The 14,448-nt window shown below is 43.6% G+C and overlaps 1 protein-coding gene across 1 annotated transcript in view; it reads left to right on the top strand.

Moving 5' to 3' along the window:
* The window catches only part of LOC141753803 (semaphorin-6D-like), a 147,718-nt gene that overhangs the window by 75,362 nt on the left and 57,908 nt on the right, over positions 1 to 14,448 (top strand). The window contains exons 4-7 of the mRNA XM_074612390.1: positions 10,150 to 10,374; positions 11,462 to 11,576; positions 11,860 to 11,917; positions 13,988 to 14,044. Coding sequence (XP_074468491.1) covers positions 10,227 to 10,374; positions 11,462 to 11,576; positions 11,860 to 11,917; positions 13,988 to 14,044 — 378 coding nt within the window. The 5' untranslated portion in view covers positions 10,150 to 10,226. The remainder of the gene's footprint in view (positions 1 to 10,149; positions 10,375 to 11,461; positions 11,577 to 11,859; positions 11,918 to 13,987; positions 14,045 to 14,448) is intronic.

Here is a 14,448-nt window from a genome sequence, read left to right on the forward strand (position 1 = left end):
GTGGCCTTAGAGTATCAAGAAAGATAGGATGAAGGAAGAAGAAAACAGTGAAAATAAAGGGAGATGAGAAGGAATGAAGAGAGAAGGAACAAGAAAAGAAGGAGGGAGGCTATGTTAGAGTGAAAAAGAAAATAATCTGGCAGCTGCAATAGTCAAATAAAAAAGAAGATAGAAATAAAAATAGCTGAATGAGGAGGAGGAATAGTTTAACTTGTGAGATGAGCATCCCTCCATCCTCATCCTTTATTCATTCATCACTCCGCTTCTCTTTTCTACTACTCTTTATTTCCTCTCATTTCTTTTCTCTTTGTTTTTCTTGTCTTTTATCCGAATCTGTCACGTTAGTTTTTCTTCTTTCAGAGTCACTTCTTCCTGCTTTCTCTCCTCCTTTTCTCCTTTTCTTCGTCTCCAGCTGTCTGTTTCTTTAGTTTCTCTGTTTTATGACGTGATTGGTCTTCTTCTTCTCCTCTTCTTCTCCTCTTTTCTCCTTAACGTTTCATTCACTTACTCTCATCTCGCTGTTATAATTAACCTCCATTCAGTCTCCTGCTGTTGTTTAGTGTTTCCTTTCATTCATTCACGTTCACTCTGATTCACTTCATTTACTCTCATTCTCTCCAGCTGACCCTCACACACTATTATTCACTCTGCTGCCATTGACTCTCATTCAGCTTCATCTAACACACACACATACACACACACACACACACACACACACACACACACACACACACACACACACACACACACAGCGTGATGGTAGAAGGCAGGGAAGCGTGGCGGTGAAATCCTTGCTAATAGAGGAGAGGTTTATAACTCCCTGAAGAAACAAGACGGTGGTTGGAGAGAAACAGGAAGAAAGATGGACGGTGGAGAGAGAGAGAGTGATGGTCAGTCAGATGTTTATGGTCTTCATATTGTCTGTAAACTCCTGTCTTTGGGACGAGGAGATGAATATTGATCTGTTAGCTTTATAACAGACTGGGTTTTACAACTATTTCATGCATCAGTCAGTCTGTCTTTGTCATATTGTTGTTTGCCCTGGATCAGGCAGGTCTCTTTCACCGCTCATAGCTATACCTACGAAAAGTAATGCACTGTAATTCATATACTGTCCCACAAAATCAATTCATATTTAATCCACGTAATCGTGAACCAGGAAGTATAAAGAGCGACAAACGCCACATAGGTAGGAGGTCGGGGTGGATGGGTGGGTCTAAAAACACCAGACATTCACCAGGAGACCTATATTGGTGCCCCGTGTGAGGCCAGAAGTCAACTTTGATTTATTTGTCACGTAACTATTGTTCTTAAGTAACGCCACTTCGGTAGTTATTTTGAACCCAAACCACCATCTTTTCCTGAACCTAACTGAGTAGTTTTGTTGCCTAAACCTAATCCAGTTGTTTCCTGAGAAAACGGAAGTTTATTTTGAAAAGACTGGAGTGCAAATTGATGCTGGACATTCGTGGAAAAATGCACGAAAAATGAAGAATAACTTTTCGTAAGATATCTTACAAAACATCGTCTGAGGATTCAAGCTGCCGGCTTGTTGAGAACCTTGTGGAGGCAATAGAAATGTTCTCTATCTCACATTTAGCATGTTTAATTTATAATAATACGTCATTTACTAGTTGATTTATATTTTGTAGTCAAATATATGTAGTGCAGTAAAAAGTACAATACATCTCTCTCTGAGATGTAGTGGAGCAGAACTACAGCAGAAAAAGTACCTCAAAATTGTACTCGAGTACTTGAGTCAATGTCGTTATTTTCCACTACTGAGAATAACCAAATGGCAAATATCTAAATTAGAGAGAGTGACTACATTCAGTAGTATCTGTTTGATATATTTGCATTAATACAGTTTGAGTGGAGATTTATTCACGTAGATAAACTAAGAAAAGACTGAGAGATTATAAATAAACTGGAAGTTCATCTCACCCATCAGACGTATAAAACACAGCATTATGTTTTAAACACCCAGTGGAAGCTACTGATGTTAGGAAAGTGTTTATCTCTTATCTAATGTCAGTCGCTACGTCTGGATTTAAGAAGATTTCAAAGCTCTGAACAGGTTTATGAAGCGAGCTTCTTTAAATCATTATCCGGCTAGTTTTTATCCTTCGTATTAAAACTGGAGACAACGAATCAAAATCAGCTTTATTTCATTTATCTTAAAGACTTCATGTGAAAAATCCAAGGAAGCAGAAGCCAGTTTTAGTTTGGCGAACGTCTTCTCGTGAGTCTGTGATCCAGTTAGAGGAGGAAACACATCGAGACCATCTGAAGCTGCGTGACATCGGGATTACGCAGAGATTAGAGACGTATCGATGATTTACGCTACGATCTGTACGGTGTCATTAATACTGTAAAGATCCAGGAAGAAGAGGAGCAGGGGGAGGAGGAAGAGGAAGATGAAGAGGAGGAGGGAGACGTGATGCTGATTCACGCTACGATCTGTATGATGTCATTAATACTGTAAAGATCCAACAGAGATGAAGAGGAGGAGGAGCATTAGGAGGTGGATGAAGAAGAGGAAGAAGAGGAGGAGGAGGAGGAAGAGGACGAGGAAGAGGAGGAGGAGGAGGAGGAGGAGGAGGAGGAGGAGGAGGAGGAGGAGGAGGAGTAAGGGGAGGAGGAGGAGGAGGAGGAGGAGGAGGAGGAGGGAGACGTGATGCTGATTCATGCTACGATCTGTATGATGTCATTAATACTGTAAAGATCCAACAGAGAGGAAGAGGAGGCGGAGGAGGAAGAAGAGGAGGAGGAGGGAGTGGAGGAAGAGGGAGGAGGAGGAGGAGGAAGAGGAACAGGAAGAGGAGAAGGAGGAGGAGGGAGACGTGATGCTGATTCATGCTACGATCTGTGTGTCATTAATACTGTAAAGATCCAACAGAGAGGAAGAGGAGGAGGAGCATTAGGAGGTGGATGAGGAAGAAGAGGTGGAGGAGGAGGAGGAAGCGGAAGAGAAGTAAGAGGAGGAAGAGGAGGAACAAGAAGAAGAAGAGGAGCAGGAAAAGGAGGAGGAAGAAGAAGACGAGGAGGAGGAACAGATGGAAGAGAAGGAGGAAGAGAAAGAAGACAGGGAGGAAGAGGAAGAAGAGAAGGAGGAAGAGGAAGAAGAGAGGGAGGAAGAGGAAGAAGAGAAGGAGGAAGAGGAAGAAGAGAGGGAGGAAGAGGAAGAAGAGAAGGAGGAAGAGGAAGAAGAGAGGGAGGAAGAGGAAGAAGAGAAGGAGGAAGAGGAAGAAGAGAGGGAGGAAGAGGAAGAAGAGAAGGAGGAAGAGGAAGAAGAGAGGGAGGAAGAGGAAGAAGAGAAGGAGGAAGAGGAAGAAGAGAGGGAGGAAGAGGAAGGAGCTTCACTACACAACACTCAGTTTATTCTTCATTCTGTTCGTTGTCTCCTCTTCACTCGTTTAGTTGCTCTCTCTCTCCTATAAGGTCTTTTTTACTATTTGTCCTTCAGCTTGACACACACACACACACACACACACACACACACACACACACACACACACACACACACACTCTCAGTGGGAGAAGCTGGATTGCCTGTCAGGATGAAAACTGATTCCACTTTCTCAGTCTGGCACTCGGGGCGCCATTCAAGGCCAGCTGGCACACACACATACCCCCACACACACGCGCTAACACACACACACACACACACACACACATGGCTGCCAGTAAACAGAGCTGAGGTGAATCTGTGTTCAGATGAACACGGCTGATATAGAAGAAAGAGACTCGTAATGTAAACAAATGTGAACACAGAAACTAAGAACACGACTGGCAACCCGTTCTCGGTCCCGCCTCCTGTTGACTTCCTGTCTCAGTTTGACCTCCACAGCGCCGGAGTTCAGGGTTCAGATCCCTGTTCAGTAGAGAAGACCCAACACCAAACACCTCTCCTCTTCCTCCGTCCTCCTCTCTGGAAGCTGTAAATGAGTAAATGGGTGAATTTGCCTTCACTCCACCGACCTTAATGACATCACCGATTATCAGCCTTCATAATAAACACCTCGGCCGAGCCGCGGCGACCTCTCCGACACCAATCTCATTAAAACCTGAGAGTCGTTCTGACGTTGTCCCAATAACCGTTAATCCAGCGGCACCGGGCCGGAGAGGAGGGGATCCACCGGACGGACGGACGCTGATTTGTGGTTGAAACTATCTGGCACACCGACAGGAAGCTGATCTCTATCAATTATCTAAATTAAAGCAGCAGCGATATTTCAGAGGGGAGGATGCAGTTAGTTACAGGAAGAACAGATCGTCCACTTAGTGTTGGAGTTTATTAGGAGGATGAACAGAGGCAGGATGATGGAGGGAGGGAAGAGAAACAGACGGATCAGGACCGTTCAAGGCCGATATCTCTTAAAGTCGCACACATATAAACTTATTTTATACACAATATCTGAAGAAGCTGAAATACTTCACTGACAGAAAGTTGATGTTGAAGTTTCTTTAAATATTTATCACATTATACAAAGAGATAGTCAAATATCTTCATCAATAATGAAAGTGTTTTATAGCTGCAACCAAAGACTGGAGATATTTTATGTATATAATCATGAATTGAAAATTGGAAATATTGTATTTATATTAATATATTATTGACTACTGTACCTTGACTTGTGTGTGTTTGACACGTTTAGAGCTGCAACGATTAGTTGACTGATCAATTGATCGTTTTATTCGTCAACTATTAAATGAATCGCCAATTGTTTTGATAATCAATTACTCGGTTTGATAAATTTTAAAAACAATGTAATTACATTTTCATCACAAACAAAAAAAGTAACATCTATAGACAGACTCACACACATACCAACCCCACATACAGAAAACAAGCATAAAATCAAATTAAAATAATAAAAAAATGTATTAATAATAATAATAATAATAATAAAAAAAGACAACCACCACAAGAAAGTCAGACTAGACAATCACATTTGAGTATTTTTTAATTAAAAAAAGTCCAAATTCTCTGATTCCAGCTTCTTAAATGTGAATATTTTCTGGTTTCTTTCCTCCTCTATGACAGTAAACTGAATATCTTTGAGACATTTGAAGACGTCATTTTGGGCTTTTGGGAGACACTGATCCACATTTTTCACCTGTTTATAGATCAAACAACTAATCCATTAATCGAGAAAATAATCGACAGATTAATCGACAATGAATCGATATGAATCGTTAGTTTCAGCCCTAGACACGTTTGTGTTGTTTGTTCTGCATGCATCAAATGATTCTTCCCACTGACGTGTCAAAGCAAAGAGACCAAACTGATGCTGACATCAGCTGATATTGATTCTGTGCTGCAGTCTTTGTGAAACTTTACTGATACAACTACTGTTTTTGAATCATTAGACGGCTTTGAGGGCCGACGCGTATTTTAATATCAGTTTTATAATCTGCATGAACGTGAATCTGTTTTTACAACCAGGTGTTCATTCAGAAAAAGACAGAATTGAAGGAGATGATGAGACGTTTATTAACACGTTCATATTTATGTAACTGAATGTATCATCAGTGGATGTTCTTCGTGCTCCTGCATGTGGGCAGTAGAGGGTTAAACGTGTTCAGGTCTTAACTCCCACTGAAAGCCGTGTAATATTGATGAATCCTGCAGTGAAAGCGTAATCGATCAGACTCCATCAGATGGGAGGACGACAGCGTCTCAGATTTATCATCCAATCTGAATATCAGCCTTTTATATAAATCAGACTAAAGCTCCGCAGGGACCGCGGGGGGAAAGTGAACTTCCTGTTTGAGCGCCGTGTGACGGATTAGTCCCGCCGTTTAAATGACAGATTGTCCCCGCCAGGCGGGAAGATCATGTTCAGGAGGCAGAAAACACGGCACGACGAGGAGGAGAACAAGATGTTTCAATTACCTAAATGAGTCGGGGCTGACTGACGGGATCTCATCGAGCTCCTCCGTTCAGACTGAGAGAGGAAATACAGACGGGTTCAGCTTCGTCTGCTCATGGAGAGTGAAATAAAACCTGAGCTGAGGGATGTGGGTGAGACTAAAAACCCTGAGAGACTTCTGAAAACAACTTGAGAGATGATAAAAAACAAACATCCGTTTGGGTTTGACAGACGGCTTCAGGACGACATCAACAAGAACACAAAATAACAAGAGAAGAAGAAGTTCAGAGCCGAGGAAGAGGAGCGGAGACAGGAAACTGTAAAACGGATCATTAAAGAAGAAAATCAAGTTGTATTAAAAGTCTTAATCAAACCTTCTGGTTTCTGATTTAAAGAAAACAGGGTTCGGTTTGTTGTCGGTGGCGTCTAATTCCTGAAATCAGTCATCTGTCATGTAGTCGTCCTGCAGTCTGAACCGGGTCCATCACTTTCTCTTATTAGCAGATATCGACGTGTGTTTGAGGAGATGAAGCTGACAGTAACGAGAGAGCTGAGGATGAACTGATGGAATTAAACCATTTAGATGAGACGGTTCTTATTCCAGTTTACGGTCCGTCTACTTTCAGGAGCTACATCTCAAGTTTTCAACGTCTCCTCACTCAACGGTTCGTACGATATCTTACCAAAAACATATTCCTCCTTTTTTTGTTAGTTTTCCTACAAATGTCCAGCAACACGTGTGAATTTCCGCTCGTTACATACGTACAGTCTTTTCAAAATAAACTTCCGTCTTCACAGGTTGTGTTTAGGAAAAGACATTTGAGCCAAATGAAATGTGTAGACGATTGATGACATTCATGGTCGGTTAAACAGATTTGAACTAGATTCAGATTTAGAGGTCACCGTGAAACTTGGACGCAACAGATTTATTTAACAAAGATTGATGCACGAAACTAAAATGAATTTTGTATGAACGTTAACTTTAAAGAAAAATGGAGAACTGGTATCTGATTGGTTCTCTGTGTTAACCGGTTCTGAACCGGTTAACAGGGAGGAACATTCAGGTGGTCGTTCAGATGCTGTTAGACGATCCTGCTCCTCTCCTCCTCTTCCTCTTCCTCCTCTTCTCCTCCTCCTCCTCTTCCTCCTCTCTCTTTATCTCTCTTCCTTCTCTCCTACTCTCCTCCTCCTCTCTCTCCTCCCCTTCCTCCTTCTCCTCCTCCTCCTCCTCCTCCTCTCCTCTCCTCCCCTTCCACCTTCTCCTCCTTCTCTCTCTCCTCCCCTTCTCTCCTCCTCCCCTTCTCCTCCTCCTCCTCTCTCCTCTCCTCCTCCTCCTCCTCCTCCTCCTCCTCCTCCTCCTCTCTCCTCCTCCTCTCTCCTCCTCTCCTCTCCTCTCTCCTCTCTCTCCTCCTCCTCCTCCTCCTCCTCTTCCTCCTCCTCCTCCTCCTCCTCCTCCTCTCTCCTCCTCCTCCTCCTCCTCCTCCTCCTCCTCCTCCTCTTCCTTCTCTCCTCCTCCTCCTCCTCCGTGTTATGTCACACAGTGACGAAGCAGAAGAGAAGCACGAAGGTGACACGTTCTCCTCTCATCTCCTCTTTCATCACCTCCTCCCTGTCGTCTCCTCACCTCTCCTGCCTCCTTCTGTCAAACCCAGTGACAAATGAAAAGGAGAGAGGCGGTCCCAGAGCTCCTCTCCTCCTCCTCCTCCTCCTCCTCCTCCTCCTCCTCCTCCTCTCTGGTCTAAATGAACTAAAAAAGGAAAAATAAAAGTCATCTTTTCCTCCCAGTTGTCACTTTGAGCTTCAATAAAAATCCCGGATATAAACATGCAGATTGGGATGAATGCTCCTGTTTTCTCTCCCTTCTTCCCTCTTGTCTTATCTGTCTTGATCTGAAAGTATCATCTTCCTCTGCCCTCCTTCTGCCTCCTCTTCCTCATCAAATGAAGCTCTGATGCCACAGAAAACACACAGCAGTGGGTGGTGTTTACTGATGATGAGCTGAGTAATCAAGTTGTAATAATTCTTAATCAAACCTTCTGGTTTCTGATTAAAAGAAAACAGAGTTCAGTTTGTAGTCGGAGGCGCTCTAGTACTGCGCAGACTCCGGTTCTAAATTACGTCACAACTGTTACGCAACATTGTTTTACATAGCGTTATTTTAAGTAGCGTTGTTTTAAGTAGAGTTGTTTAAAATAGTGTAACGTTTTGCGTAAGGTTGTTTTGCGTAAGGTTGTTTTGCGTAAGGTCGTTTTGCTTAAGGTCGTCTTACGTAACGTAGTCTTACGTAACGTCGTCTTACGTAACATCGTCTTACGCAACGTCGTGTCATGCAACGTCGTGTCACGCAACGTCGTGTCACGCAACGTCGTGTCACGCAACGCCGTTTAACGCAACGTCGTTTTTACGCAACGTCGTTTTTACGCAATGTTGTTTTATGTAATGTTGTTTTATGTAATGTTGTTTTATGTAATGTGTCGCGTAACATTGTTTTGCGTAACCTTTTGCATAACTCTGTTTTACGCGAAGTTGTTATTAGGGCTGTCAAGGTTAACGTGATAATAACACGTTAACGCAAATTCATTTAACGCAACTTGCAATTTTCGGGAGGAATTGGGCCCCAAAATCAGCTTGATTCTGGTGTAGTGTGGACCTGGTTTTAGTCAAACCTGGAGGATTACTGGCGTCTTTTGCCACCAAAAAATGAATGGAAATATAAAAAGCCTCTCAGAGCCTCTTCAGTGTGTGCGTGTGTGCGTGCGTGCGTGCGTGCGTGCGTGCGTGCGTGCGTGCGTGCGTGCGTGCGTGCGTGCGTGCGTGCGTGTTTTACACCTTAAATCATTAATTTGCTGCTCGGAGCCCAAAGCAGCCCTCATGTCAATTCTCATTCAGTGAGACAAGACTGAGACAAACTGCCTGGACTAATGAACGAATACTGACACACACACACACACACACACACACACACACACACAGAGCTCACCTCGCAGAGAAGGTGTCTTCGTGTCGGCCTCGTTGGATACATTTCGTCCCATTTCCCAGACTTAATTCACACCTGGGCGTGTGAACGGTGGACAATGGTCATGTCACAATGTGGCAGGCACACACTGCATAGACCTTTTTATTAGATCCTGTTGCTAAGGCAACAGCTGTGGTCCATGTTTACTTCCTGTCAGGTTACTGCACTAACCAACATCGCAACAGGAAATACAAAGAGAGATCCATTTGTCAAGTTTGATAAAAGGTTTATAATCGTTTAAATTTAACGGGTGGTTAGATTCAGGCGTGGATGCATCCATTAGCTGTTGAAAGGTGACATCAGAGACCGCCCTGAGACGTGTCAACAACACGGTGGTCTGATAGTGGATGTGACTGGGAACCGGCTCATACCAGTGTTCTCTGTTAGTGGACATCAAATCCATTACACAAAGTCACAGGTTATTTTAGATGCATTTCATATTGTCCAAAGAAAACCTCTGATCACTGAATAAGTCAGTAAGTACCTGAGAATAAAAGGTGGCTAAGGGCCAACATTTAGTCCGCTTTAATCAAACTCTGGTGTGGTTCGTTTCGGCCAGAGGTCTGCAACCTGCTGCTTCGGAGCCATATACAGCTCTTTAACTCCTCTCCAGTGGCTCACTGAGGATTTTATAAAACATTGTGGAAATGAATAACTGTTTTTTGTTTACATTTTCATTTTTATTTATCATTGTTGTAGGTCTATGGTACGACGGTATTCAGACGAAGGCTGTGATATGTAATAAAATAATCATTTAACTAAAAATAATAATTGTCCAAAATGATGTCAAATTGCAGAGTTCTCTATTTCTATCTCAATATCTCATTTTATAACGTTTTTGTTTGAGGTTTTTTTGTTATACAGAATGTAAGATAAATGTCCACGTTTGAGATTAAAAATTGTATATTGATCAGTTTTAGAACACATTTGATGGTTTTACTTAATGCTATGTCCGTGTGTGTGTGTGCGTGTGCGTGCGTGTGCGTGTGTGCGTGCGCTGTCAACATCAACACAAACACACCGTGGCTAAGCTAATGCTAATGCTAATCCATGTAATTGATTGCAGGCTTTGCGGTGTGACCTGGCAGGTTAATAACGGGCTAAGTGAGAGGCTAAATGCTAATCCCTCATAATTTATAGCTGCAGACGGAGAGGATCACCTGGGAGACACACACACACACACACACACACACACACACACACACACACACACACACACACACACTCTAACCTCTCTCTCTCTCTGTTTCCTCACAGCCGACGCCCATCATGACCTGCTGACATCGTCAAGCCCCGCCCCCTCCTCCTCCTCCCCTCTCTCTCTCTCTCACAAAATGTCTCCGACCAGTTGGCCATCGTCGCCGTGGCGGAGGCCACCGACGCTGCTGCTGCTCGTCCTGGTTTCCTGTTTCCTGTCCGAGTCGGCCTCGACCACGCCCTTCCCCAAAGACCTGGAGCCGATCAACGTGGTCACCTCGGAGCGTGAGTAGGCTCTGTTGTTTATGTTGTGTTGCATTTTTTTGCACTGGTTACTTGTTTTGCGTAACGTTGTTTTGCGTTAATTCGTTTTGCGTTACGTCGTTTTGCGTTACGTCGTTTTGCGTTACGTCGTTTTGCGTAACATCGTTTTGCCTAACGTCGCTTTGCCTTACATTGTTTTGCGTAATGTCGTTTTGCGTAATGTTGTTTTGCTTAACGTTGTTTTACCTAACCTTTTTGCGTAACATCGTTTTGCCTAACGTCGCTTTGCCTTACATTGTTTTGCGTAATGTCGTTTTGCGTAATGTCGTTTTGCGTAATGTTGTTTTGCTTAACGTTGTTTTACCTAACCTTTTTGCATAACGTTGTTTTGCGTGACGTTGTTTTGCGTAACGTTGTTTTGCCTAACGTCGCTTTGCCTTACATTGTTTTGCGTAATGTCGTTTTGCGTAATGTCGTTTTGCGTAACGTCGTTTTGCTTAACGTTGTTTTACCTAACCTTTTTGCGTAACGTTTTGCGTAACGTTGTTTTGCGTGACGTTGTTTTGCGTGACGTTGTTTTGCGTGACGTTGTTTTGCATAACTTTGTTTTGCGTAACGTTGTTTTGCGTGACGTTGTTTTGCGCAACGTTGTTTTGCGTAGCGTTGTTTTGCGTAACGTTGTTTTGCGTGACGTTGTTTTGCGTGACGTTGTTTTGCGTGACGTTTTGTGTGACGTTGTTTTGCGTGACGTTGTTTTGCGTAACTTTGTTTTGCGTAAATTTGTTTTGCTTAACTTTGTTTTGTGTGACGTTGTTTTGCGTAACGTTGTGTTGCGTAACGTTGTGTTGCGTAACGTTGTTTTGCGTAATGTTGCTTAATCATGATTAACTATGGACAATCATGTGATTAATCACAATTAAATATCTTAATCGATTGAAGGATTAAAAATGCTATTAAAGATTTATAGAAAAGCCAACGTAACTTGTTTGGATGTCCTGAGTGGACGCTCGGTGGTGTTATTAGAAGCTCTGAGATGGAGCTCGGTCATAGAGAACCTGATAAGTGGTTAAAAGAATCTTAAAATATGTCCTGTTGTCTCTCTCTGCAGAGTCGTATCAGTTTCCAGGTTTTCAGGGTCTGCTTCAGGACAACGACACGCTGCGTCTGGGTCTGGACTTCCAGAGGCTGTTACGCATCAACCACATGTTGTACATCGCTGCCAGGTCAGAAGTGATAATATGCTGACTCATTTCAAGGTTTTAGGACTCACTCCTGCAGCTCTCTATTAGATCTGTTCAGAGGCCTTTCTGTGAAATGTAGTACATCACTAACTGTTGAATCCTAAACTTGTAAAAGACATGGACAGACATAATAAGATACTCATGTTAAATGCTGCATTTGAACGAAACAGACTTATAAAAATGGAGATTAGCAGCCAGAACATTTATTATATGCATAGATAAATAAAGTAGGAGTGAATCTGACTGTGTGTGTTGAACTCTTCAGGGATCACGTGTTTGCAGTGAACCTGACGAAAGCTTCAGAGCAGTTCGTCCCTCAGCTGGTGAGTAAAATCATGTGATAAACAGTTTATTTTTGGGGTTTGTGTGACTCCAGACAGACAGACGGGTTCCATCTCTGGGTTTGGAGCTAATCTGAATCTGGAGCTAAACGTTGCCAACCTCTGAACCACAGAGAAAGACGAGATGATTATTTCCTTCCTATTTTAACAGTGATAACAGCTGCAGACGAGCCACTTTAAAGGGCCTGTTTGTAACTTCTTACACGTATAAATCAATCCGGGTCGGTGTCCCATGCGCGCTCGCGTGTGGCTACGCTGTTCAGACTACAACACAAGCTACACGAAGCACCAAAACTGCAAAGTTCTATCTAGTGAAGCCCGTCTGTTAAACAGTGTTGGCCGCGGTCGGAGGACGCGGGAGAGACCATAGCTTTGGTCTCCAGGACCGGAGTCCCTGCTCCTCTGCTCCTCTGCCTGCCTTCACTCACACACTGCGCTTGTTCTCGCTCTTTTGCTCCACTCTCACGTTCATGCGCGCACACTCCACACTGCAGAAGACTTCGTAGCTCTGAGAATATCTAGTGAATGTACAGTGGACATTTGTGAAGAAATAACTGCTGCAGCTCCTCCAGACCAACAGAGGTTTCCCGTGTCTTGTGAAGTGACGGGGCTCCGCAGAGAGAAACGTTATCGTCTCCGACCAAAACTCCGGTGTCTCCCCTGTTCCCTCCGGCCGCGGTCGGGAGGCTGAGGCAGGAAAAGCCAACACTAGGATCAGCATTGATTCATGGAGAGACCTTCGTCTGGTCAGCTAACATTACTGCCAAGCAGCTGAAATATAGAGTGATATTGTGCTTTTAGCTGACGTGTGTCGCCTCACTGTTTTGAGCGATGCTCGTTCACGTCTATGTAGAGCGAGCACAAGCGCGAGAAATAGGACGCTGACTTTATTTGACTTAACCGCCACAGGTGTCGCTGTTAACAAGTATTTCTGATTCTTACAAACAGTCCCTTTAAATTTATAGTAATTTTTTAAAGCGCGGAGCCAGAGAAGAGCGCACGGCAGCTGCGCTGTCAATCAGCCTCATACTACACTGGAGGCGTCCACCTAGTTACCACACCTGACCACACCTGTCAGAGGTCAGCACAGACTCTCTCCTGTCACATTAATATTTAGTTTCTTAACATATGATCTGACTACATTGAATGAACACCAGAGCTCCGCTCTCTGATCCAGTCTGAGATGAGAATCTCTCCCTCAGAGCGTCGACAGCAGCATCAAACCTGACGGCTGACAATCGCAGCGAAATCTCCTCTTTCCTCACGCAGACGACATCAGAGCGGCAGAACAAAACTACAGCAGCTCCGACACAAAAGGACGGGCCTTCCTTTTGATCCTCACACCTCCTCTTCATCAAAGAGAAGAGGTTACAGGGTGGCGCCTGACAGTAATGGGCCTACCGGTGCATTGTGGGAAGGCCTACAGCGGCTCTTTGATGTGAGATGTTAACTGTCGTTATCGGTGATCGGATGTGAGGACCGCAATCACGTCCTCCGTCTCTCAGTCTGTCTCTCGACAAAGGTTTTATTAGGTACTCTTGTTCTCCTCTGGTTTTAACATCCTCACCTGTTGGACGCCCGAAACCGAGACACACCGGAGTCTTAGTTCTAATTAGGGGAGGGGTGCGATACCGCAAAATTTGGTTTCAATGTCATGAGAAGATGGAGGTTGCTCAGGTCATGTGATGACACCGTCTCCGTGACAACTAAGTACAGAGCCAGAAACGGCCACCTGTCTTCACGTGGTCCAAGTTTAGGTGATGACAGCTGAGCCGTTTCCATGGCAACTGAGCGACCTCCATCTGCTAATGAGATCCAGCTGGGAGCCAAGAAAAGTCAGTAAGTTGACCTTGAGTTGAGGCTGATTTGTTTCTTTAGAGGACAAAACTCAAACGTCTCAACCTGTTTATTTTTATTCATGATAAAAACATTTTAAAATAATCATAATGCTCCTCACCTGAGCGTTAGTATTCATATCTCAGCAACAAAGCTCTTTACATGAGGAAGTAACACCTGTTGATGACATCGTGTAACGTCCTCTTCCTGTTTCAGAAGCTGACGTGGCGCTCCAAAGACGTCAGCAAGTGTACGGTCAGAGGGAAGAACAGCGTGAGTTTCTTCTTCTTCTTCTTCTTCTTCTTCTTCTTCTTCTTCTTCTTCTTCTTCTTCTTCTGACACTTCCCCCTTTTTTCCCTCTTTTCTTGTCCTATAAGTCACATTTTCCTTCTTGTGTTTATGGATGTATAAAAGAGACGGGATCAGATACGCAGATGACATCAGACACATCGTGTTAGTCGTGTTTACCAGCACAGAAACTCTAAACTATTTTTAGGAGATGTTTCATCCCTGACAGACGTGATAAATGAGCGGCGTTGATCCCTTTTTTCCTTTAAAGTTCAGCGACACTGAAGATAAAATTAGAAATCCTCTCACGGCTTCTGGTAAAACAAACACATCGGAGACGTTTCATCCTTTTGTAAAGATAAGGGCTTTTTATCGTTATATGATGAATG

Source organism: Sebastes fasciatus, chromosome 17, assembly GCF_043250625.1.
Source record: "Sebastes fasciatus isolate fSebFas1 chromosome 17, fSebFas1.pri, whole genome shotgun sequence".
NCBI lineage: Eukaryota > Metazoa > Chordata > Actinopteri > Perciformes > Sebastidae > Sebastes > Sebastes fasciatus.